The sequence below is a fragment of the Branchiostoma floridae genome, chromosome 8 (assembly GCF_000003815.2).
Source record: "Branchiostoma floridae strain S238N-H82 chromosome 8, Bfl_VNyyK, whole genome shotgun sequence".
Lineage (NCBI taxonomy): Eukaryota > Metazoa > Chordata > Leptocardii > Amphioxiformes > Branchiostomatidae > Branchiostoma > Branchiostoma floridae.
Window position 1 is genome coordinate 12,107,964 of NC_049986.1, and position 25,816 is coordinate 12,133,779.

At 44.0% G+C, this 25,816-nt stretch overlaps 1 protein-coding gene across 2 annotated transcripts in view; it reads left to right on the forward strand.

Annotated features, from left to right (window-relative positions):
* The window catches only part of LOC118421440 (mucin-2-like), a 32,514-nt gene that overhangs the window by 1,012 nt on the left and 5,686 nt on the right, over positions 1–25,816 (forward strand). Inside the window, exons 2-40 of one of the 2 annotated variants that reach the window (XM_035828729.1) lie at positions 3,665–3,729; positions 3,910–3,997; positions 5,710–5,843; positions 6,304–6,396; positions 6,703–6,798; positions 7,359–7,454; positions 8,277–8,372; positions 8,952–9,047; positions 9,183–9,218; positions 9,533–9,681; positions 9,964–10,085; positions 10,442–10,647; positions 10,894–11,021; positions 11,335–11,554; positions 11,782–12,016; positions 12,271–12,317; positions 12,555–12,646; positions 13,345–13,531; positions 13,989–14,107; positions 14,551–14,728; positions 15,028–15,116; positions 15,337–15,463; positions 16,030–16,158; positions 16,509–16,620; positions 16,798–16,886; positions 17,200–17,337; positions 17,541–17,667; positions 17,985–18,123; positions 18,361–18,568; positions 19,050–19,146; positions 19,606–19,717; positions 19,971–20,129; positions 20,625–20,781; positions 21,085–21,408; positions 21,442–23,573; positions 23,713–23,887; positions 24,484–24,602; positions 24,755–24,935; positions 25,300–25,529. In XM_035828729.1, coding sequence (XP_035684622.1) covers positions 3,665–3,729; positions 3,910–3,997; positions 5,710–5,843; positions 6,304–6,396; positions 6,703–6,798; positions 7,359–7,454; positions 8,277–8,372; positions 8,952–9,047; positions 9,183–9,218; positions 9,533–9,681; positions 9,964–10,085; positions 10,442–10,647; positions 10,894–11,021; positions 11,335–11,554; positions 11,782–12,016; positions 12,271–12,317; positions 12,555–12,646; positions 13,345–13,531; positions 13,989–14,107; positions 14,551–14,728; positions 15,028–15,116; positions 15,337–15,463; positions 16,030–16,158; positions 16,509–16,620; positions 16,798–16,886; positions 17,200–17,337; positions 17,541–17,667; positions 17,985–18,123; positions 18,361–18,568; positions 19,050–19,146; positions 19,606–19,717; positions 19,971–20,129; positions 20,625–20,781; positions 21,085–21,408; positions 21,442–23,573; positions 23,713–23,887; positions 24,484–24,602; positions 24,755–24,935; positions 25,300–25,529 — 7,327 coding nt within the window. Of the gene's footprint in view, positions 1–3,664; positions 3,730–3,909; positions 3,998–5,709; positions 5,844–6,303; positions 6,397–6,702; positions 6,799–7,358; positions 7,455–8,276; positions 8,373–8,951; positions 9,048–9,182; positions 9,219–9,532; positions 9,682–9,963; positions 10,086–10,441; positions 10,648–10,893; positions 11,022–11,334; positions 11,555–11,781; positions 12,017–12,270; positions 12,318–12,554; positions 12,647–13,344; positions 13,532–13,988; positions 14,108–14,550; positions 14,729–15,027; positions 15,117–15,336; positions 15,464–16,029; positions 16,159–16,508; positions 16,621–16,797; positions 16,887–17,199; positions 17,338–17,540; positions 17,668–17,984; positions 18,124–18,360; positions 18,569–19,049; positions 19,147–19,605; positions 19,718–19,970; positions 20,130–20,624; positions 20,782–21,084; positions 23,574–23,712; positions 23,888–24,483; positions 24,603–24,754; positions 24,936–25,299; positions 25,530–25,816 lie in introns of both variants that reach the window. The other variant, XM_035828728.1, reaches the window with a different exon arrangement.

A 25,816-nucleotide genomic window follows, 5' to 3' on the forward strand; every position in this document is an offset into this window, starting at 1 on the left:
CGGGGATGATTTACTTTGTACGGTGATTTTACGATGTAAGTGCAGTGCACATGTGACCGAGCAATAACTCAACGTGAAAAAGTGGTTATAAAATGGTTACTTTGCACAAAAGCGCATCCGGTCCTGTTCAAAGCAGCGAGGAGAAAACTAAACCATGCGAACTAAATGAAGTTTATTGGAGATAAATGTTTGGAGTTTGAGTAATTTCAATGTTAGATCCCGCCTGTACACTCATCTACAATGTTGTATGTTCGAGTCAGCACTTGCGTGACAAATAGGAATATTTTCTCTACTTCCTTCAAGAATTGATCAAGATATTAGTTATAATAATTGAGTTGTTTGCATTGCCACACAGTGAGAGTATTCATCACAATTAGGAAGTTTATGTTGAGAACGGCTATTTTTTCAATTGTGATATGTCAACGAACATAAAGGCAACGGATTATCGCCTTCAACGGCGTTCTCAAGGGATTTCCTAACTTAGCCACTAATGGTGGGGTGATCCGATTACCATAAGGCGTTTTTGATATGACACATCAGTGTAGCTTTTTGCTCTCCTACGACTGTGCTTATTCTGTGCGTGGAATAGCCATTAGATTTGACATTGAATGACTCAATTTAACGGGAGATCAAACTATGCTGGCCGGTCATCCTTTAGTTCGCTTATAGCTGTAGCATGTCAGTCAGGGATAGTATGCTGATTTGTACTGCCATGTTACGATAGCCTAACTACCGACTTAGTACCTAGACAACATGGTCTTAGGCTAACGGCACTTAGGAAAGCGTCTACTAATGTCATAGAATGGCAAGGTCAATTTCAAGGTCATAGAATATGTGAAAGCACAAACATAAAGGAGCTACTGTTCGGTATAGTATTCTCTCGTTCACATGCTCGCATTGATTTTGGGTTTCACAGAGGATATCATCCATGGCCTTAAGCCCCCTTCACACGAGAGCACGAATGAGCCGGAATGCCGTCCGAATGAATTTTTTTCTATTCGTGGCAATTCCTCGCAATTCGTACTGTATTCTAAACATTCTTACTGCATTCGAGATATTCGTCCCCGTTCTTTTGGCTGGCTCGAAAGTTTTTGACATGTTAAAAACTGTCGAGGTGCATTCGAATTGGAGAAATATCGAAAGGCATTCGTAGTGGATTCTTAATGTATTCTCACTATTCTGACTGCACAGTTTGACCGCATTCTACGGCATTCTAACATTATTCGAAACATTCTTATTTCATTCGATGGAGAACCGAAACGGCAAGCCACCTCGAATCCTGTCAGAATGTGGCCGAAAGAATATTTCGAATACCGTAAGAATGTCTAGAATGCACTACGAATTCACAGGAATAGACAAGAATTTTCATTCTGACGGCATTCCGGCTCATTCCTTCTCGTGTGAAGGGGATTTATATAAGGCCCATTTAGAATTCCCACCCGAATGGCCCCGAATGTGACACAAAGTTTGCAAATACTTCATTCTGGCTGGTTCGGCTTGATTCCTGCTAATTCGATTTCCGTGTGAAATAAGCAATACTGAGAGGCTAGGGGTCGTCTACTCCTTGACTCGCCAGTCTTCTTTGAGGTGTTATATCACTACACTTGGGGCACCGGTGCGGCACTGCGGGATTCAAAAGATTACTAAACGAATTTTAGAGATAACGAATTTTCTTTCGTTTTGGTGTATTTTTTGTCTTCTAAGTCATACTTTTACGTATGACGCAATATCTGAAATCGGCGAAAATAACGCAACGATGGCGCAGTGAACGAACCCCGCAGTGCTACACCGGTGCCCCAAGTGCAGTGAGATATCACCTTTACAATGGCGTATTGTTGCAGCTATTTCGGTTTACATGTATCTCAATGTGACATCAAATGTTGCGAAGTATTTCAAGCTGGTGGTAATTATACACTTCACAAACCCATGTTTTATTAAGACTCTCCAAAACAGAAAAGGGAAACAGCGAATTAAAGTATGTTAGGGAATGTCGTTTCTAAGATACGGACTACACGTACACAAAGTTGCTATCTGCTGATACTACCAATTGCCCCTCTGTTTTTAAAAACACTGTGGAAACGGAGGCACAGACACGTTGTCATATGTATCAATCGACCACGTTTGTAAACATAACAGTAGTTCTCCTGGTTTGAGTAGATATATCCCTTATCTGTCTGGTAAGGAAAACATACTGTCTGATAGCAGGGTACGTCATGCGATAAGGTGCTATCTCACTGGATTTGGGGTACCGGTGAGGCACTGCGGGGAGGTAAAGAACGAATTTCCTTACGTCTCGCTTATTTTGTTGTCTTCCAAGTCATACTTGAACGTATTATGCAATATCTAAATTATATAAAATCGGCGAAAATAACACAACAGTGCCGCAGTGAGCGAACCCCGCAGTGCCGCAGTGAGCGAACCCCGCAGTGCCGCACCGGTGCCCCAAGTCAGTGAGATACCACATATAGAGAGAAAGCTATATATTTTGACAGAGGAAGGATGATGGTCCAGATTTATTTGAAGAAATTTTTTGAAATCTTGAACAATGTGGTATCTACCTACATCATCTATAATTCAAGAGAAGGAAGCTGAGTTCCCATACAACCATATTGCCGTTTTGACTCAAATATGCTTGATGAAGGTTTAGTTACAGTCCATATATAAGCTGTGGTTTCTATGAGCCGGCCAAGAATTTTACGACATAATAACCTCCACCGAGCTGATTTTTTTCTTCACAATTTCTTGCTTATTTGTCAGATGGATTAAAGAAAAGTCATAAAAAACGAATTTTGCGGTTACATTGGCCTTGACCTTAGATACATAGTCTAAGCGATGAAGACAAGGGTCCGGAACGTTCTCTGAGGCATCGCAAGATATATAGTTATGCACTTCTCCCAGACAGTATCTTCATGTTCCCATTTCATGTCACAGTTATGGTAATGATATAAGGCCATGTTGATTTGATTACATGCATGACATCCGCGCGCATATGCATTAATTTTCGGCCGCTTCCGAAAAAAAGTAGAAAAAGTTTCCAGTCATGCTTTAAATCGTACAAAGAAGCTGCAAAATTAGCAAATATATGACGTGGTTTGAAAATGTATCAATCGAAGAAGATATACTAATGTCAACGGCAATTCCAATGCCAAAAAAGAACATATGAAAACAAAAATGAAGAATATATTGTTTGGTATTTAATGCTCTTGTGTTTGGTCATTTGTTCAACTTTCCTGACTCCTTAGACTTTATAATAAATGCAACTTGTTTTGGTCAAACTTTTTTTGTTCAGTCGCAAGCTTGCATCAGTTTGGGGGTTCGAATTCCCAGAAAATGTCATCCATATTATCAAATCAACGTGGAATAACGCGATGTATGCAAACGATCTTCCTATAACTATATTTTTATGGGGCAAGCTTCCTCGTGATTACCTACTACTCTGAAAGAAAAAGGTAGAAATCTGTCGTCATATTCCAGTTTGTGTGACCTGAAACATCCGATGGCTTTATAGCCGTAGTATCTCGTTGTAAAATCTATGTATGGTCTACATTCCACAGACGTGGCATTAAGAGTACATCGCTAATATATTAAAATTGAATGTTTTCGTCTTCATTTTTGATCACTGGGAGCATCTTTTCGTAACGATGGTGTATCCATCTTATTTCAGAACAAGGGCAGCGCTGTCATGTGCCCTGATCTTCCTCGGCACACTATTGTTGGCCAAAACTGCTGGTAAGTCGTGAACAATTCTTTGCGTAGTTGTTATGGAAAATGTTCTTTGCGGGAAAGTGATGATTTGAGTTTTGAGACTATGTATGAGACTATTTGAAGCTGTTTTCATTTATCTATTGATCAACGTAATATATGTATTACTATACGTGCAAACTGAATGATTGTTTGTTTCTGACTCAGATGGCTGTGGCTTTGCCAGTCTTTGGAGGTCCTCCAGTCGAGAAAACAACCACCATGTGGCGAAGAGAGCCCTACCAGTGGATACTCCGTAAGTATCATCTACATTATCCTTAACTACGGAGTTATACGAAATCTTTATTGACTGAAGTACAGCGACTGTCGTAAGGTCTACTGCAACTACATATAAAAAGACAAGACTTAGTGTATACAAATGCATTGTCTATATATATGAATATCTACAGATATGAATAAGTTAAAATGTTGAGTCTAGCATGTCGCTTACACTATTGGATCTAAGGTATAAAAATTCATTGATATATTTGCCTATTTGTACACAGTAAGCTTATCTAGAGCAAGCAGAAAGAAATGTTATATGTAAGCAAAATTTTTGTATGCATGCGATTTCGTTGAAGCTCGCGCAATCAACCAGTCTGTGCTACTGACGTTAATTAAGATTCACCCAATCTGAAAATATCTATCGTTGAAAAGCTATTTGATTGGTGAATACTTTTTCTTATGGAGTTTCATCACTAAATGGGTCTGGAATTATTACTGCGTGCGATTATCAAGACCTACGTCACATTTCCAAACCGGGGCCCGGCCGGGCAGCTTTCGGGAACGAAAAGGATGATATAAAAGACACCAAAGACGTAAAGAGAGTAGTCGTGAGCATTATTTGTGTATACTTTTACGCGTACATTTCTATTTTTCGTTTCCACAAACAGCCCGGTCGGGCCCTGGTTTGGAAATGTGACGTTAGCCTAGCTAGAATGGCGTTATACAAAAATTCTGTGCGTAAGGAAGCCCGTCCAATAGGATGCCAGGACATAAGTGGACTTTTCACCAGGAAACGATCATTGAACTCTGCCCGACCTGCGGTTTATAGTGTTTGACCGCAGGTGAGACTTTGGAACCCTCCCTAAAAATAAGTTGCCACTCGAGAAGGACAAAAGCTTGGCTCTGACGTAGCGTCCCTTAAAACCATGGCAACCAAAAAATGCGGCTTTATCATAGACCCTGGACATCACGTCTCCAGATCTAATTGTGGCGTGCACGTGTCTCATGTAACGTAATGGATTGGGCATAGAAATAGATGGTATCAACGTGGACAAACAGGGAATAAATCAAGACTTCCCTCTCAACCACGGTCACCTTGGAACACGGTCTTAAAACCACGCGTAAACTTTATTTGCGTCGCTTTATGGTGTTTGCAAGTTGATAGCACAGACATAAGTAGAATTTTTGTCGTACGTCAGAAGATGGTAATAGATAAGGAAGAACAGTAAAAAAGAAAATTTGCATCACAAAAGATATGTTAGAATCTACCCGATTGATGGTAGTTTTCTAATGTACCAAGTGCACCCAAAGAGGGAATGTACTTCAAATCATATTGGATTAACATGAAATAACATGACAGAAGAATGAATGGGGGCCTACACAATACTTAAGTTATAGTATCTGATGTAAGATCTAAATGCACATTTTAACCGAGAGTATAATTGCTGCAATTACAGTCCCATGCACTTGGAATATCGAACATAAGTCGAGAACCAGAAAATATTACTCCTTCCCGAGCAACAAGGCACCAAACGGTATGGACTCCGTGAGATTCAGCATCAAAGAAAGTCGTAAGGTTGTCGAGACCTAACCGTTTCTTTGATACATGAAGATCATGGCAATCCGCCCATGGTTTCTTTAACTATGATGTTCAACCAAAGTACTACAAAAATAATAACCACCGTTACGTTGGACCACCACTTTAAACCACCACTTACGTAAGCCATTCTTCTCTGTGCCCAGGTCTGAGTGGGGCAACTTCCTTCCCCAGCCAGTAGAAGAAAAGCAAGAATGGGGTCCCTTTCGTCCGGAGCCAGCACATGTAGATGAACAGGAGGAAAGGGAGGAACGACAGTTGACCAAACAACTAAAAGATGGTGCGTAAGTAGTGGTTGATGATGTCTTTAGTTTAGTTTAGTTTGGTTTTTTTTTTCCTTTTCATCCATTTGGTCATTTGTACATTTAGCCTACGGGTATGGTGTTCAACATACAATAAAGATTATTATTCAAAAAGTTTAGCTGGTGACAAAGCGCGCTGAAGAAAACGACTGCTGATAGCTCCGTAATTTTATTTTACAAAGGCACTCTAGAGATCTATCTAAATCTAAAGATCAAATCTGTGTGTAATAAGCCTTCTCTCCAAGCAGAAGTTCGGCTCCAGCTTTTTTGGACGCGTTTATAGGCATTTTTATAGGGATTTCTATTTTGCACTTTTTTTTACTAGGAAAGCAGCACAAAATAAAAACGACTAAACACGTCAAAAAAACAGTCTGAGGCCGAACCCCTGCTTGGAGAGTACAAGAAGACGTGAACTAACTAGAAATGACTTGATTTCAGTGCTGTGCATGCCGAGCTGTGTGAACGGTGACTGTATCGGCGCGAACACGTGTCTGTGTCACGAGGGTTACCATGGATACACCTGCGAAAATGGTGAGTCACGCGCGCACTCAGCAACATCAAGAACAATGGTTTATATATGATCCAAGTGGTCGCCATTGTGTTGTAGATTTATTGTCCCAATATAATCGTATAGTTTATTTACAGTCCGTTAATTTCGTACCATTTGAAGAGAACAAAAATCAAATTATTGCATCAGCCGAATGTGGTAACAATGAAATAAAATAAATGAGATTCAATAAGTGTATCATTGTAGGGGGTCGTGGAACGTACAAACCTTGATAGTAAATGTTTATTACCCGTGTTATGATTTATTGTGTGATGTATTTCTCCTGGCAGCCCTGTGTAACCCGGAGTGTATGAATGGAGGTGTTTGCACAGCCCCCTACCAATGTGAATGTCCCAGCGGCTACAAGGGAGATCGGTGTCAAACAGGTACAACATCTTAATGGATTTACTTGAAGAAAGAACAGGAAATAGTCATCCCTTCAAGTACCAGAGTTCTCAACCCAGAGATGTTCTTTAGAACTATTGTAGAGTGGAGCTCATTGCCACCAAGTACTACTACTGCGACGGCATCCTCAATAGTTAACACTTGAAGCTAACACTTAGGTGTGACAGGTTGTTCAGTGCAATATACATGTATCATATAACCAGCTGCTACCAGCTGTAGCTGTGAGCAGATATAGATATCTATTCACTAGTCTTGACGCAAGCGTAGTCTCCTATATCATATGCACAAACTGATTGTAGAACCGTGACTTACGTTGGTTGGAGTACAAACGATAAAAACAGAATGTCAATCATTTGGAGTAGCCTTCGCAATTCATCCTCTTTAAGAGCTCTTTTCCGGTAGTTTCAGACTTGTCGTTTCTATGCGTACAACTGAAGGTCATGTACATATACAATAATATATAATGTGAATGAGGTACTCGAGGCAGACACCTTAGTTTCTTAGTGCTTTAACTTTAAGTGCTTCCTTTGACCTTTTGCAGCTGTTTGCTCCCCTCCTTGTGAGAACGGGGGCGCCTGTACACAGCCTAACGTGTGCACGTGTCCACCTGGGTACAAAGGAAACCACTGTGCAACCCGTAAGTTTACAACTTTGTCAAACACCTATTAATCATGGACGGAAAACGTCATTGTTTAAGAATCTTTTAAAATGTCGTTATGGTATCTTAGTAGACTGGACAGATTTTTACCACTCTTGGGCGAGACTGTTTGCAGAGCAATAACGATAGGGTGTGCAAGGTCGTGCGACCACGGTAGCCGGAAGTGACGTCGGTGTTGACGTCATGACACGTCATAAGCTGAGACGCCCAATAGATAACCAAGCAACGATAGGGCGACTATGCCGTGAATAGCACGTCACCGGAACGTACTGCGCCTGCGCGAAAAGTATAGACATGCTAAACTACCGGTTTACTAAAGGGCCGCATTTAAGAAAGTGTGTGCGTATATAAGGGTAAAACTCCGTGTACGTTTTACATGAAACCATGCCTCTAACATATATTGTGCAACAAGCGGGATTTCAATGCAACGTTGACCAAACCAAGCCCCAAACCACCAGGGTTCGCGCAGGCGCAGTACGTTCCGGTGACGTGCTGCCGTGAATCGATATCACCAGTTTGACGACCCTGATAACTTTAATTAAGTTAGAGTGTCGTGGGTAGAGGTTCATTTATAAAAGGTTTGCTATCAATGATCAGTGACACGAAAGAAAATCAGTGTTACTTATCGACAAATACCTTAAGTTTTAATTAAATCTGGTGGTCTGGTTTGGGACAACATTATAATGTAGATTGCAAGGATTCATTCGTAATAGTTTGTGACTAGACGTGATAAAGAAGAACTTAATTGCACGATAAGTGTACACGGTACAATGTACATATATATGAACATTACTACTCCAGCTGTCTGCACGAATGGGTGCCAGAACGGAGGCCTCTGTGTGGCCCCTGAACAGTGCAGCTGCATGGACGGATGGGCCGGCAAGACTTGTGAAACTCGTGAGTCCTTTGGACATATATGTCTATTCTGTCATATCTGTAAATCATTATTAGAAATCATAACTGTTTAATTTGGGAAGATGAAAGCCAAGAAATGGAACAGCAAGCCAAACCAGCCTATGAATTTGACTATTTGTTTCTAAGACAAGTTGTTGCGGAAAATAATTTCATCAGGATGGTAGGACATAGGATATTGGAGTTAGGACATAGGATATTCTTTTTACAGAGCCCATAACGTCTCTCACCATCTTGCGTTTCGATGTCTGTCAGACATCTTCCTCTGAACTTCTAACTGCAGTTCTGCTTCTGGCCGCTATATGTAGCCGATGTAGGTGGCGCTTTTGCGGCGAGAAGACAATGCTAAACGTGGCTAAGTTGGTATTACCCTCGTCCCGGTTCATCACTGGGATTAACTTCTTCGGCTACATATAGAGCCGAGAAGCAACATTCAAGTCAGAAGCTCTGAGGAAGACGTCTGATAGACATCAAAACTTGAGAGGCATTACTTGTCTTAAGATATTGTAGTTTTCCTTTACGATTCTTTTCCTTTTTGATACGTAATTTGTTCCACCCCAACAGCATCATGTGACGAACCCTGCCTTCACGGAGGGACATGTATAGCACCTAATCAGTGCGCATGCGTGCAACATTACGGAGGGACCAGATGCCAATACAGTAAGACATACTTATTTTATGTTTCTTGTTGAAATCATTTGTGACATGTTATCAAAACGTATTGCATTTAGTGTGTCACTCATCATATGATTATCATTGAAAGTCTTACCGTGTACTGTACATTTTTTGTTACAGGCTTGTTCGAAAATGACGCCATGCAACAATTTGGAGGTAAGATTAGGTGTCAGTGGTCGTTTAACAGCATAACTTCATCTAACCCTTTCTGTTAGAATGCAGTCAAGATGATAATGATAATGTTAATAACCAATACTATAAAATATATGTTGAACCTTCATGCCAACATAGCTGTGTATAGAATTCGACAATTCCACGGGTTTGTTAATATTTCCTGTCAGTGAATGTTCTATACATGTATGTAAAATGTGCTCATGTTGCTTCTCTTAAAATGTTCACTTGACGGATCCAAATAATGCACTTACTCTCACTGTGACTTTCTAATTCTAAATGGCTGCTATGTTCCATAGCGGCCTCCACCCACCCCGGGCGCGTGTGCTCGGCCTGGAGCGGCAGGCACTTCCTGACGTTTGACGGGCGGTACTTCGACTTCCCCGCTCACGCCGACTGTAGCTACCTCCTGGCCGGGGACTGCATCGATTATAACTTCAACGTCATGGTAAGACTTAGGACTAGGGATGTGCACTATGATAGATAGAGTTGTCCCCTAGCATCCGTTATTCTGAAACGTATGCTACGTTTGATTATGTCTTCCGTTGATGGAAGATATGACCAGTGACATCTTACCTAAATCATCAGATGAACTATCTGGTTGAGACGTTCCGTGTCATCTAACACCACAAACCGAAATGTAGGAATCTTAACAGACATCAGACCCTGAACATGTGAGGCATCTTGGTGATGTGCTTGTTTAACTGGCGTGTTGCACCCCATGTACCAGGTACGTGAGGATGGCGAGTGCACAGTGGACAGATGTACTCTGAGAATCGACTTACGCATCAGGGACACTGACGTCACCATACAGCATAAAGATGGACACCATGTCACCGTTAATGACAAAAGGTACGTAATAATCCTCAATGAGAATGCAATATCATCTCATAACGCATAATGTCGCCTTTTGCTATCTATACTGTATTGTGTTCAAGTCTTTAGGGTTGGTTACTATATTTGTGTGAAAGACTACTAAGGGACCCGGCCGGGCAGTTTGGGGAACGAAAAGTACGATATGAAAGACAACAAAAACCATTTTTAAAAAATTGAACAGCATGACTTGTGTGCCTATCAATTGGCCATAAACTTGCTGGTGACGTGAACCAATTGTATGCATTCAAAGCGCGTAGAACCAGCTCCATGCCCGGGCCCCGGGTAGGCAATGTGACGTAGGCCTAATCAATCGTCTCCATCGCCTGTTTCAGGGTGTCGTTGCCGTACTCGTACCAGGGCATCAACGTGGAGTCAACAGGGGCGTATGTCCGGCTGTACAGCGCGATCGGTGTGATGGTGTCCTGGGACGGTCACGGGAGCGTGTACGTGGAACTGGACGCTGACCACCACAACAAGACGTGCGGGCTCTGCGGAAACTTCAATGGGATAGATGCTGATGACTATAGATCAAGATCAGGTAAGGAAAAGTTTTGGTTCTCGTTTGTTTTGTCCATAATGCGAGGTAATACGGCGTTAACGAACCCCTATTTTATGATCTATATATGATAAATCCAAATGAAAATTGAATATGATATGTTACATACTTAATATGTAAGTTTATAATACCTGTAATATATAAATGTACGAAGCTAATGGACTCTTATCATGACAAGAGGGAAAGACATGTATCTTGACATTTCTATGCTTCTTTGAAACCGTCCAGGAGAACTGCTGCACAACACCATGGAGTTCGGTAACAACTGGAGGATGACGGGAGCGGACGAAACCTGCCCGTTTGTCCCATTTGACACGCCCGGAACATGCGCTGAAATACCAAGGGACGAACTGCAGGTTTGTCTCTTCTAACACTGCATTATGTTCGTCTAGTTCTAGTAGTTATCGTTTAGTAAATATCTATGATTTCGTCAAGGATTTGTTATTGTCTTGTGATGAACTGGATACGTGATCAGATAAATCAAGTTCTAATCATTGTTGAAGAGGTTCATCAGGCACGTATAAATACAGTTACTACAATATTCTTCTAACAGTGACAGTTTTTAAAGGTATAGGTACATACCTCCAAATTTTCTTGCAGTACATCTCGGCAGAGCACGAGACTAGGTACGAGACAAAATTCTAATCAATATTCCAACTCCTTTTCCAGGAACTGTTCGAGATCTGCAGTGTTCTATCGGAGAGCGCCGACTTCAGACCATGCCGAAACGCCATGGACCCTACGCCGTATGTCCACGCATGCGTGTCAGACCTGTGCAGCTGTGCGTACGAGTCACGTGACGAGTGCTTGTGTGGCGCGCTCACCCAGTACTCTCGCGCATGCGCACACAGCGAGGTGGTCTTGTCTTGGAGAAGCCAGGACTTCTGCTGTAAGTCAATCCTCCGTCTGCTTTCATAGTTTTATCTCACGGCCAATGTTATAAGGCCCTAATAAAGCAAAGCACATCGCTACACCTTGTATCATAGATTCTTCAAAGGTAAATAGAAGAGATTCTTTCTAGCAGATGAATGACTTTCATGGTATGGACAAGTATTTAGTTCATTCTATGATATCTAATTCACATTTCACGTTAACGCGTTACCTTTCTCCGCCCAGGGCACGAGTGCCCAGCCGGAAAGATGTATGAAGAATGCGGCACGGCCTGCCCGCGTACCTGCCGCAACCTCGACTCCAGCTACGCATGCGCAGAACACTGCGTCGACGGCTGCTTCTGTCCAACAGGCACGGTGCATCATGGGAACGAATGCGTACCAGAGACCAACTGCACCTGCCTGCACAACGGGCGGGAGTACCAACCGGGGCAAACCACGCGGCAGGGATGCAACCAATGGTAACTGGGACTGTTCAGTATGGAGATCATCACAGAAGGCAGTAGCGAAATCATAAACCTATGGGTTATACCAAAGTAAAGACGCGGCTATCCATTTGAAACACTCTTTTAAGAGCGTATAAGTTTCTGTCTTGGTCTTAAAGCATTTTGCATTTCAAACCATATCGCTGGCGACCATTCTTGTCCTACTCGGTACATTATGTACTGACACGGTGGAATTTGCTTACAGTAAGATACTGTTTTGTTCATTGCAGCTACTGTGAAGGAGGAAAGTGGACATGCACGGAACTTGATTGCCCAGGTAAGTGTTTTCCCATATGTTCAAAAACAACATTCTTTGTGTCGTACTTTTCTTTATATTTCGATTTTGGCTTCTTTTATTCTATTGTCTGACCAAACACAAATGGTTCAGCAGCCTTTGATAACATAACTTCTCTCACACATCGGATGAACAAATGGCTGTGCAACTTCAAGGCTACCCATTCCAAAGTTCTCGACAGTACGCGTATACAATAAATCCTGAATGTTTCACCCCCAGCTACTTGCTCGGCCACCGGTGACCCCCACTACGTGTCGTTTGACGGGCGGAGGTTCACGTTTATGGGTGACTGTCAGTACGTCCTGGCAAAGGTAGGCACACGTTTATGGGTGACTGTCAGTACGTTCTGGCAAAGGTAGGCACACGTTTATGGGTGACTGTCAGTACGTCCTGGCAAAGGTAGGCACACGTTTATGGGTGACTGTCAGTACGTTCTGGCAAAGGTAGGCACACGTTTATGGGCGACTGTCAGTACGTTCTGGCAAAGGTAGGCACACGTTTATGGGTGACTGTCAGTACGTCCTGGCAAAGGTAGGCAGTAGGCACACAATTATCAAGTATAGGTCAACGATAGATAAGAACAGTCCACTGGTAGATGCCTTCCATGTTTGTCTGTTTGATTCAGATCTCTATTAATTTTACAATGATGTTACACTAGTCTTCCTGGAGTCCATTGACATTAATACAGTCGAGTAAAGATTAAAACAATTGGTGGACAAAGAAATATACATAAATGATATATGGTGAACTTAAAGGTGGTTGGGAGAGGTCAACACAAAATAATGGGACATAATTCGGGTATCGTATGGTGAGGGTTTAGAAAATAAATTGACCAGATGACAAATAACTGAAATGACTAAGCTTTATCATGTACAGAAGAAGAACAATCAAGGTAAGTATCATGATAACAAACTGAATGGCGTCTAAGTTATGGAAATGGTAACATGACCATGAATGTCTTGACGGGCAAGCGGCTAATATCTTCACACTAACGCTAACACCTCTGCAGGACTGTGGCAGTGGACTTTTCTCTGTCTACACGGAGAACCTCCCCTGTGGCCTGGACTCGGCAGTCACCTGCACCAAGACTGGCACCATCGTCCTGAAGTCCTCCGGGAAGGACGTCATGGTGACCTTTCACCAGGGAGGGGCCGTCAGCGTGGCAAACGTCGGGGTGACACTGCCGTACGTGCAAGGTGAGCGTGACAGTGTGCGTGCGTGTGTGTATGTCCATATATGTTTGTGCATGTGTGTGTGTGTGTGTGTATTTGTGTGTCTGTGTTTGTCTATGTGTGCATCTATGTGTGTGTGTGTGCCACGGTGTGTGTGTGTGCATCTATGTGTGTGTGTGTGCCACGGTGTGTGTGTGTGTGCATCTATGTGTGTGTGTACAAGCGTTGAGATGATGAGGACCAGAAAGGCAAAATCTATGTGTGTGTGTGTGCCACGGTGTGTGTGTGTGCATCTATGTGTGTGTGTGTGCCACGGTGTGTGTGTGTGTGCATCTATGTGTGTGTGTACAAGCGTTGAGATGATGAGGACCAGAAAGGCAAAACCGTCCTATATATATTAAGATACGTCCATTGATTATTACATCAAATCGTCAAATGGGAGGCTGGATTTAAGACATTCAATGTTGATGTTTTACTGTAGATGATATTATCATCCACCGATCATCGTCCATGTTCGTAACGTTGACGTCATCCATCGGCCTGATCGTCGAATGGGACGGCGAGACTCGTATGTACGTCACCGTCAGTCCGGACTTCAAGGTACGAATAAACAGCGTTTTTCAACTTGTCCAGTTATCTATGGGTTAGCTTAAGCTATGAACGAATAGTGAGTCGTTGAAGGTCACAAAGGCTAATATTGTGCAATGGACAGCACACAGCTGTCCTTTAGGGAGAAAAGAGCTTTGCAGGTTTTATATAGATGTTATGTTGTGCTAAATCTGTGAATACAATTCAGGTTCTAGATTGTTTTTTGTTGGCCATGTGGACATTTTGAGCAAATTGTTGATGTTGGAGCTGCCAGAGAAGTGACATCAAACACACCAACCTGTATATGGCACTCTGATGTGCACTGTTAAATGCATATCAAAGGTGTCATACATGTTGGTGATCTTCTAGGTAGATGTAGCAGATCATACTTTGTGTTGTTATTTTTTGTTGGTCTGCGAACCACGATACTGGAACAACTGATTTCTGCGTTTTAGGGCAAAACATGCGGACTTTGTGGAAACTTTAACGGGAACCAACTGGACGACTTCACGGTGAAGGGTCTCCCCGAGACGTCCGTGGCAGCCTTCGGCAACAGCTGGAAGGCGAACGCAGACTGCTTAGACGTGCCCAGGGATCAAATCTTGGAGGCCTGTGCCGTTAATACCCAGAGAGGTATAATTGAATACTACCAAATATCAATGGCTATAAATGCTCAAAAGTATCGTAAATTAATATAATCATGTTTCTGTATCGACCCATTGATTTTGAATTCAAGCAACTTGTTGCAAACATACGAGAACTGTATGTTTGGTTGCATTAACTCATGCTACGCAAACAACCAGAAAACGTTGTTGAATGGATCACATAGCGATCTTGTTTGCATTCAACTAACTCTATGTAAACTTCCTCTTCTTTGCAGTTACATAAGATATGTATATTGAAATTCGATTAACTCAATGTCTTCCCTCCAGCTGACTATGCCAACTCCATGTGCGGTGTCATCAACAGTCCCCTCTTTGCTGTCTGCCATCGTGTTGTGAGGCCAGAACCGTATTTCAAGGTAAATAATTCCTCTCTGTAAAACAAATTATCTATATCTGATTTTAAGCACATCTTCCCCATGTTCTTACTTCTTTTGACATCATTAACGCGGTTATCTTATAAAACCCTCCAAACCTATTCATTTGTTTAAAATCATTCCTAGGGTCATCATATCTGGAATAGGCATTATAATGTTATATGTGTATCAACTATACATGGCATATTGTTTCACCCAATAGGAGTGCCTATTTGATGTGTGTGAGTGTGAGTTGGGAGAGAGATGTCTCTGCTCAGCTATCGCTAACTACGCCCGGGTCTGTGCGAGGAACCACGCCCCCGTGGAATGGAGGTCCCCGGAACTATGCCGTAAGTATACACAACGATGGTATGCAGCAATAACTGGGAAATATATTTAATCAAATTCCCATTTAAGCATAAAATTCAACGTTAGCTACATGTATAGGTTAGGCTCCACTAGACGGGGATCGCGCTGTGCTCTCCCTGCGACCTAAACCGGTTTTTTGTAACCTTCAATTTAATACCGGATATATCATACAAACTGTTAAAGTATAACTGAAAAAAGACAATAACAAAACACACAAATTGAAAAACAAACAAACGTATACGCATCTTGTCTTTGCAATTTGTTGCGCCAGACGCCAAATTTTAGGTCGCAGAGAGCGCGCTGCCATTGCGCCGTCCTGGCGGAAAGTGGGTATTACCGATATCCGTAACCAATTCTTTCTTGCAATTTCATGATTATTTCAAGGCCTTCATATATGACGCTCATACGATAGATTGAAGAGTAAAGTATCCTTGTCGTAATGTCTGTGGATTATATTACATCACTCAGCACCATTCACAAGTAAATATACGTTCATTCTCACACCATGTTGTGTAAAGTGTTAAGGTTGTTCCTCACCCTATTGCAGCTGTTGAGTGCAGTGGCGGACAGGAGCTGCAGCAGTGCGGATCCTCCTGCAGGGCCACCTGCAGGTCGCTGTCGGACCCCATCCAGGGCTGTGACGACGAGTGTGTGGAGGGCTGCAACTGTCCACAAGGTACGGCACCAAAATGTTCTATCTTAAACCATCACAGCATCTCTATAACATCATCACAAAAAGTTTTCAGGAATATCTAGAGCTGCCAAGAGATCTATCGAAGCTAAAGACCGAGCAGTACCTAAAAGCAGAACCACAAGGTAGATTATTATGGTGTGTCATGAACAAATAATAAACTACATGATTCATGAAGGTAGTATCGTAACGGTTGATACTATTTACCAGAGAATGTTTTATGTATGCATTTAGTGAATGGTGAGGCGTCAGAGAAAGTACTGTCCCTGACCAGTTCAAAGAGATACTGGATTCATAAGTTAGAAGAAGATTTCAGCTATTTGTTCTGGCTTCAGGACTGTACCTTGACGAAGATGACAACTGTGTGCTCCCGTCGGAGTGCCCCTGTTACCACCACGGAGAACTCTACAGGCCGAATGAAGCCATCCATAGGAAGGGATCAACATGGTAAGTAAAATAGTAGGTCGTTGCCATTGAGAAATGAATATGAAGATGTTACTCATGGGGAGAGTTAAGAAACTTCCTTCTGGAGATCTTTGACATGTTCAGAATTAAGAACTACTTAGATGACACGAAATGTCATCCATGTGAGTTAACACTCCCTTGACTCGATCCTTTCCCCAGCTATTGCCAGGATGGTGTAATGGAGTGCTATGATTCCTCAGTCCAACCAACGGAGAACACGGCTGTGAAAGGACTTCCCAATCGGGAGGGTAGGCGTTACTGTCTAATTCATTGTCATTCAGATGAATTTTAAAACAATAACAAATCTCCAACTCCAAAACTCCAATAACTCCAAGGCGACATCTAATGGACAAAGAGGCAGAGTGCGTCTCGAAAGCTTCCCAAGCTACGAACTGTAGTTGTGTGTATGCTTGTTTAAAATGTTGTAATAAGAATCTGTAACAATTTAATCTATTACGTCTAAATATCATAGCTTGTGGTTGACCTGATGCCCAAGTACCTAAAAGGTTCTGATTGTCTCTACACGATACTTACTTTATCTCTGATTCGTACTCTTTGCAGGTCGCTTTGCCATGTGTATACCGCCGTTCTTCTTCTTCAGTTGTTACGCCAACCCTGGCTCCAAAGGCACAGAGTGCAGGCCGACATGTCAGAACATGCACATCATCGACCAGTGCATCTCCAACCAGTGTATCTCAGGTACATGATGTTGTACACAGTACTGGTAGGGATATTTTATGTATCTGTAACAGTGTTAAACACATATAGTAAAACTTTCTGTTCTCCTGTTCCCTACTGTTCCCTTGCCAGACTTCTAACTCCACGGACTGTACACTATTGCTGATAGATGTTTCTCCAAGCAATATGATAAGAGACCTTACATTTGAATCTGTATGTTTCAGGATGTATGTGTGCAGGGGGTTTGGTACAAGACGGTTATGAGTGCGTCCTGCCCTACGAGTGTCCTTGTCACCACAACGGACAAAGCTATCAATCCGGAGAAACCATTCAAATGGACTGCAATCAATGGTACATCGCAAGATTTCCTATCGATAGATATGTGTAGACATATCGCTATAAGGATGAGGTTTACGAGATAATATCGTCTCCCCTTGGAGGCTCCTGTGTGGCAAAAATAGCACCGTAAGCAGGTCAACGTTGCTGTCTTGCTATCGATGTAGTCAATTCCACATTACCTTGCATTTTGTTCTAACATTTTGGAAAACCCTCTCGGTGAATTGGAATGAAATCTACTAGATGTCACTTAACCATGTATAGCGCAATTGTAAGTCCCCTTTTGGCTCTCGAAGTCTCATTGAATCTCTCTGTCCCGTTTCTCCCTTCAGTACTTGTCAAGGTGGAGACTGGCAGTGCACCACACACGGCTGCTCGGGAACCTGCACCGCGTATGGGGACTCGCACTACATCACATTCGATGGGTACCGCTATCAGTTCTATGGATCCTGTGCTTACGAATTCGCTACGGTGAGGATGTCACAGTATCTTGTGACTTTATCTTAAAACGTCTACATTATACCAAAAACCTTTTTGTGTAAGGAGGCAATGATCTCTTAAACTTGTTCCTGCTAGTGTTGGGTCTCAACGAGTTATCTCAGTTCAGATACTGACTCTGACCGTATCAACCTCATCAGTTGCAACGCAAGGCTTCGTATGGCTTTTTCGGTGTATCATTTTTATCTATGATAAATCATGTTTCTACAGGACTTCTGCGGCGGGGCTGAAGGAACCTTCCGCGTGCAGGTACAGAACGAGCGCTGCGGCTTGTGGGGCGCGACCTGCATCAAGTCCATCACCATCACGTTACAAACCGTGCAGATCATTTTTTACAAGGACCGACCAGGGGAGCCGGAGGTTCGTCCGCTCCCGGGGATACACGACCCGTGCGTCAATGTGGTGTACAACTTTAGACGTAAGTTTTGTTCGTTGTCTCTGCGCCTCTGACCAATCGGCGATAATACCTTAATCCCCTGTAGCACATTAAGCACTCCCCAAATAAGGTCAAGGGTAGCATGGAATACATTCTGTTCTTCTGGCTCCAACTTTTCTCTCATGATTGCATCCAATAAGAACGTGAATTTCACATTATTAAGGTTTCCAAAATTGGCTGGTTGGCGCAGATGACTAGTTAGTATATAACCTCACAGACCAACTCCCAATCACAGAATGTCTTGCTCACGATCAATTCCCAACGGAGACGCATTTACCCAAAGTTAAGTTACGGTGAAAATGCCCAAACTGAATCAAAAGTGATTTTATTTTCATTCTATTGTAGGGTGCAGTCGGTATTCATGGTATAAGTCAGTATTTGTGATATCAAATGCCTACATGTAAGTGTTGCTGTATCGCTGTGTTGATAATTTAATGGATAACCCCATTGGCTTTAATCACAGGGGTTGGATTTTTCCTCATCCTGACAACTGAACATGGTCTGACGGTGATGTGGGACTTCGGAACCCGTGTGTACGTCAAACTGTCCCCGGAGTTCAGGTAACAAGAGCTGATGCTGTTGTAATTACACACAACAACGTACTTAATTTTCAGCTAGACTGTCTGGATCATATAGGTGATTCACTTCAAATCGCCCGAATGGAGGCCTAGCAACCTCCGTCTCGTAATCGCCCGGACTCCAGAGAGAGTCATATCAGTCACTAATGGAGATCCGAATCAATCACAAGCAAACCCAACCATAACAGACCAAACCAGACCAGACCGAACCAGACCAGACTAAACCAAACCAAACTAAACCAAACCAAACCAAACCAAACCAACCTGTGGAAACCGAATGAGCTTGTTTCCGCTGGCCGTGCAAAGGACTGATTACCACAGAAAGATTTCCTTGTGCTATTCAAAAAGTGTAATCTTGACAGACACATTTGGTTAAAATATAAAAGTACTCTAGAGAAAGAGCGCACTTTTGATTGATCTCTGTGGATGTTCTTCTTTTAGAGGAAACGTGTGTGGTCTGTGTGGAAACTTTGACGGGAACCAGGCGAATGACTTCACTACCAGGGCACTGGACATCGCCGTACAGCCTGAGGAGTTTGCATCAAGTTGGCAGGTAAATGCGCCTTCATACTCAATGATCAATATACATATAGGGATTGTTGAAGTCATTTTGCAACAAAAACGTCGATCACATACCTACCTTTCCATTCCAAATGCAAAATATCTATTACGACAAAAACATTTGTATAGAGTTGACCTGTCAACCATAACATCTACGTTGAACTGTTTGTAATTTTTAGTATGTGTGCTGCCGAAACGTGATGATTTTGATATGCCTATATGCTCGAGCTTTATTTTCCCTTCAGGTGAACCCGTTGTGCCTAACGACCCTCGACAACAAGGATGACCAGAATAACACGGCGTTATGGCTCAGTCCGTGCCTCATTAATCTCCACCGCGTCCCCTGGGCACGGCGACAGTGTGCCGTCATACACGCATCTGTCTTTCAGCCATGCCATGCCACGGTAAGGGCTCCTTGCTGGGTAAACGTCACATTACCAAACCGGAGCCCGGACGGGCAGTTTGTGGAAACGAAAAACAGAATGTATACGGAAAAATATACACAAATAATGCCCACGACTATTCTCTTTACGTCTTGAGTAGTTTGGTGTCCTTATATAACTTAACTTTTCCGAAAGCTGTCCGAACGGGCTCCGGTTTGGAAATGTACCGTAGGCCTTAACAGGAAACAAAAGATTAACCAAAAAAATAGTAAAAACAATAAATTTGTTAGATAGTCTTTCAGCAGCAGGTAGTGCACAAGGCATGTAACCACTCCACCAGGAGCTAGCTAAAACTCACTGGCAGTGGTGTGTGTTCAACTACCATACTACCATACTGGTGGTATTTTAAAGAATTTCACAACTTTTGAATTGCTTTTCATGGTCAACTAGAGATGCATACTAAAGGATAGATGATACATGATAATCTAACTGTTCATTTTTCCTAATTGCTCATAGATTGACCCCCAGCCGTGGTACGACGCCTGTGTTGATGACACCTGTTCATGTGACATGGGAGGGGACTGTGAGTGCTTCTGTACCGCTGTGGCTGCATACGCACACGCCTGCGGTGAAGCTGGCATTCCCATCCGATGGCGAACTCCGGAGCTGTGTCGTGAGTTATTTTGTTGTCATTCCTTATATACATGTATCTGTATCCCCAACAGCAAAGCGGAAATGTAGAAGTAGCTACTGCTACGTAGACATTGATGTTAAACATTGTTTACAGACATATAAATATGGTGTAGGCCAAAACATCGCTTATGCCCATAAAAATTTGCCACTCATTTGTTACATTTTTACCTTATCCATGAAATGATGGACGACATTGTTATACATCACTAGAAATTACCTCAGTATAGACATTATGTTATAATCTGCAATAAGGACATCTCGAAAACGCATATTGTCCATACAGCGACACAGTGCGAGGACTACAATGCAGAGGAAGTTGATTGTGTCTGGCACTACCATCCATGCGGCCGGCCATGTGAGGAAACCTGTCAGAACCAAGAATGGTCCGAATGCAGCCTTCCGTGTCTGGCGGGTTGTCACCCTACTTGTCCTAATGGCACTTTGTTGAATGAATACACACGAGAGTGTGTTGAAGTATGTCCTACATCATTGCCAGTGATAGTGCCCTCGTGTACAACCACGCCTGCCCCAGAAACTACAACTTTGGTTACAACACCTGTCTCAGAAACTACAACTTTGGTTACAACACCTGTCTCAGAAACTACAACTTTGGTTACAACACCTGTCTCAGAAACTACAACTTTGGTTACACAGACCTCACCTGTAACAAGAACGACACCAGTAAGTGAGGTAACAAGCACAACACCAGGCACCACGACTGGCACCACACCGACACGGACACCAGAAGGCACCACTACCACAGTCCCACCATCGACAGTTCCTCCTTGCTGTGAATGGTCTGAATGGATGAATTCCGATAATATTATCGACACGACTGATAATGAAACATATCCTCACCTGAGGGAGCACTACTACAGTTTTTGCCAGCAGCCAGATGCCATTCAGTGTAGAACTGTGGATGTTAATTCTGAAGGTCAGCATCTCAACGTTGCCCAAGCTGGGCAGGTGGGTGTGGTATGCGACGCTTCAGTCGGACTGCTTTGTCTTGGTGAACTGCAGCTTAATACATACATACCGGTCTGTTTTGATTACGAAGTACGAGTACTATGTTGTGACCTATGCACGACTACTGAGTCAGCACGAATAACTACAGCAGGTCCAAGCACGACCCAAGGAGGAACCAGAGTCACTACAATAGGCACTGAAATCAGTACAATAGGAGGTGGCCCTGAAGTCACCACACAGCCGGGAGGCGGCAGCCAGGAAGTCACCACGCAACCGGGAGGCGGAAGCCAAGAAGTCACCACACAGCCGGGAGGCGGCAGCCAGGAAGTCACCACACAGCCGGGAGGCGGCAGCCAGGAAGTCACCACACAGCCTGGAGGCGGTAGCCAAGAAGTCACCACACAGCCGGGAGGTGGCAGCCAGGAAGTCACCACACAGCCGGGAGGCGGAAGCCAGGAAGTCACCACACAGCCGGGAGGCGGTAGCCAGGAAGTCACCACACAGCCGGGAGGCGGAAGCCAGGAAGTCACCACACAGCCGGGAGGCGGCAGCCAGGAAGTCACCACACAGCCTGAAGGCGGTAGCCAAGAAGTCACCACACAGCCGGGAGGCGGCAGCCAGGAAGTCACCACGCAACCGGGAGGCGGCAGCCAGGAAGTCACCACACAGCCGGGAGGCGGAAGCCAGGAAGTCACCACGCAGCCGGGAGGCGGAAGCCAGGAAGTCACCACGCAACCGGGAGGCGGCAGCCAGGAAGTCACCACGCAGCCGGGAGGCGGAAGCCAGGAAGTCACCACACAGCCGGGAGGCGGTAGCCAGGAAGTCACCACACAGCCGGGAGGCGGCAGCCAAGAAGTCACCACACAGCCGGGAGGCGGAAGCCAGGAAGTCACCACACAGCCGGGAGGCGGTAGCCAGGAAGTCACCACACAGCCGGGAGGCGGAAGCCAGGAAGTCACCACACAGCCGGGAGGCGGCAGCCAGGAAGTCACCACACAGCCGGGAGGCGGCAGCCAGGAAGTCACCACACAGCCGGGAGGCGGCAGCCAGGAAGTCACCACGCAACCGGGAGGCGGCAGCCAAGAAGTCACCACACAGCCGGGAGGCGGCAGCCAGGAAGTCACCACGCAACCGGGAGGCGGAAGCCAGGAAGTTACCACACAGCCGGGAGGCGGAAGCCAGGAAGTCACCACACAGCCGGGAGGCGGCAGCCAGGAAGTCACCACACAGCCGGGAGGCGGCAGCCAAGAAGTCACCACACAGCCGGGAGGCGGTAGCCAGGAAGTCACCACGCAACCGGGAGGCGGCAGCCAGGAAGTCACCACACAGCCGGGAGGTGGAAGCCAGGAAGTCACCACGCAGCCGGGAGGCGGCAGCCAGGAAGTCACCACGCAGCCGGGAGGCGGCAGCCAGGAAGTCACCACACAGCCGGGAGGCGGCAGCCAGGAAGTCACCACACAGCCGGGAGGCGGCAGCCAGGAAGTCACCACGCAGCCGGGAGGCGGCAGCCAGGAAGTCACCACGCAGCCGGGAGGCGGCAGCCAGGAAGTCACTACTCAGCCTGGAGGCGGCAGTCAGGAAGTCACCACCATATCTACAGAGACAGGGACACCAGGAAGACCGACAACAACAAGTCCAGGCACCACACCAGGAAGCACCACACGTACAGAGACAGGGACACCAGGAATACCGACAACAACAAGTCCAGGCACCACACCAGGAAGCACCACACCTACAACCGTTGGTCCAGACGCCACACCAGTCCCAACATGCCCACCATGTTATTTTCATGGCAATGTATATCCGGTGAGTGAATTTTTTGCTCGAAATATTCTGTTTCCTTTTGTTTTGTGAAAGAATCGTGATATGATAAAACTGTGCTTACTGATAGTAAGGAAATCAAGAATAAGAAGATACACCTCATTTATATTGTGATGTCTTACAGAGTGGAGAATGGTGGACCTTCGGCTGTAAAGAATGCACCTGCGAGTGTGGACAAGTTGTGTGCCAGCCAGTACAATGCCCACCGGTGCCAGTACCCACGTGTGAAAACGGAGCCAACCCTGAAGAAGTGATGGATCCTTACAACCCCTGCTGCTGGATCTGGCAATGCCCACCAGGTAAGAGGTTTCAAATGTTTGACACTGCAATATCCATGTTGTAATCAATGCCCTTATTCATTTCAAAATGGTTCCAAATATATTCAACAGGTATTTGTATGTTCTAAGTGCAGAGAAATACTCATCATATGTGGTTGGGAATTATCAAAACCACATTTAATGACCTGTAATGAACGATTTTTGGTAGTTCTTTAGATTTGAGTGACGTCACAAAAACACGTGATAATTCCTAAAAAGCTGGGCATCTGACACGGTTATCATGCAAAATAATAAAGTAGAGGAATCAACCTTTTCAAAAAACTAAGTCACCCTTTGTCCCTTTGTTTAGAACCAAATGGCCATTTATGGGGACCTGGCCCATGGACTATATGTTCTAATAAGCCGTTGTGTGATTACACTTTGACTTATCATTTGTAGCTAGAATTAGCTTGACTTATGTAAAAGGATAACGGCTTACCTTGTCTGCGTGGGTTCTTTATGCGTTCTCGATGATGTTCCAGGACTGTGATTCTTTGCGTAACTCAACACAATTCAACTAATCTACTCTAAGCCTCACTTAGCTTGCACGCTCTAACTAACGGCGTGTGTCTCAACAGAAAGCACCACATCTGTCGTCTCAACAGAAGGCACCACATCTGTCGTCTCAACAGAAGGCACCAGACCAACCCCAACCCCAACATGCCCACCATGTTATGTTAATGGCAATGTAATTCCGGTAAGTGAAGTGTTTTGCTCGAAATATTGTGTTTGCTTTTGTTTTGTGAAAGAATCTTGATAAGACAGAATTGTGTTTACAGATACTTGTAGTTAGGAAATCAGGAATAAGGAGATACACCTTATATACATGTATGTTGTGATGTCTTACAGAGTGGAGAATGGTGGACCAACACTATCACCGCCTGTACTGAATGCACCTGCTTGTGTGGACAAGTTCAGTGCCAGCCGCTACAATGCCCGGCAGTGACAGTACCCGAGTGTGTCAACGGAGCGGAACCTGAATACGTGGAGGATCCTGACAACCCCTGCTGCAGGACCTGGCAATGCCCATGTAAGATGTTTCACATACTCAACACTGTAATATCCATCTTGTGTGTAAGCAATGCCCTTACGTTATGATAAGCCATTGTTTGATTTGGCTTTGATTCTGTCTTTATTTGGATCTAGAATTAGCTTGACATAACTTGCTTTCTGCTAGCTACTCTTCCTGTTGTCCTAGAAATACGTCGACACAATATCACATAACGGGTATTGTATTACATATAGTGAACGATATATATCTTAAAAAGTTTTGGTATTCAACTACACACATTTTACTGGTTGTTTTGAGCTTATGTGTACGTAAAAAAATAGATAACCAACTTTGATGCAAAACCTTTAAATCATTTCCAAAAACCGTTTGCATTCCCCATTAGGCGACTGCTTCCTCTACGGAGAGCCCCATTACTCAACCTGTGACGGCAGGAGATTCTCTCACCAAGGGAACTGCACGTACCTGATGGCAAGTCCAATCGGTTCCGACGAGTTTGAGATTTGGGCTCAGAACTTCCCCTGCAGCGGTGCTAAGGCAGGAGTGGCAACTTGCACCAGAAGCGTGACTGTGTTATATGGAGGGTTCGAGGTGGAGCTGGGCAGGACAGGATGGGTAAGATGCTAGCACATTGCATTTGATTGTATCCTCATTGTTAAGATGTACAAATTGATATACAAAAGCTATTTCAATGGGAGAAATAGTAAGGCCATGGGGCTCTTAGTGTACAGATTATAATTGATCTGTTTATGCAAATGCTGTCATGAAAATGTGTGTTACTGCAGTTAATTTGATTAATAGAATATGGAAAAGCCTGGGCGCATGGTCATGATGACGAAGAATCGTATCAAGGGCGCCAATTTTTCTCTGACCTTCGCAATATCAGAAAATTTCAATACATG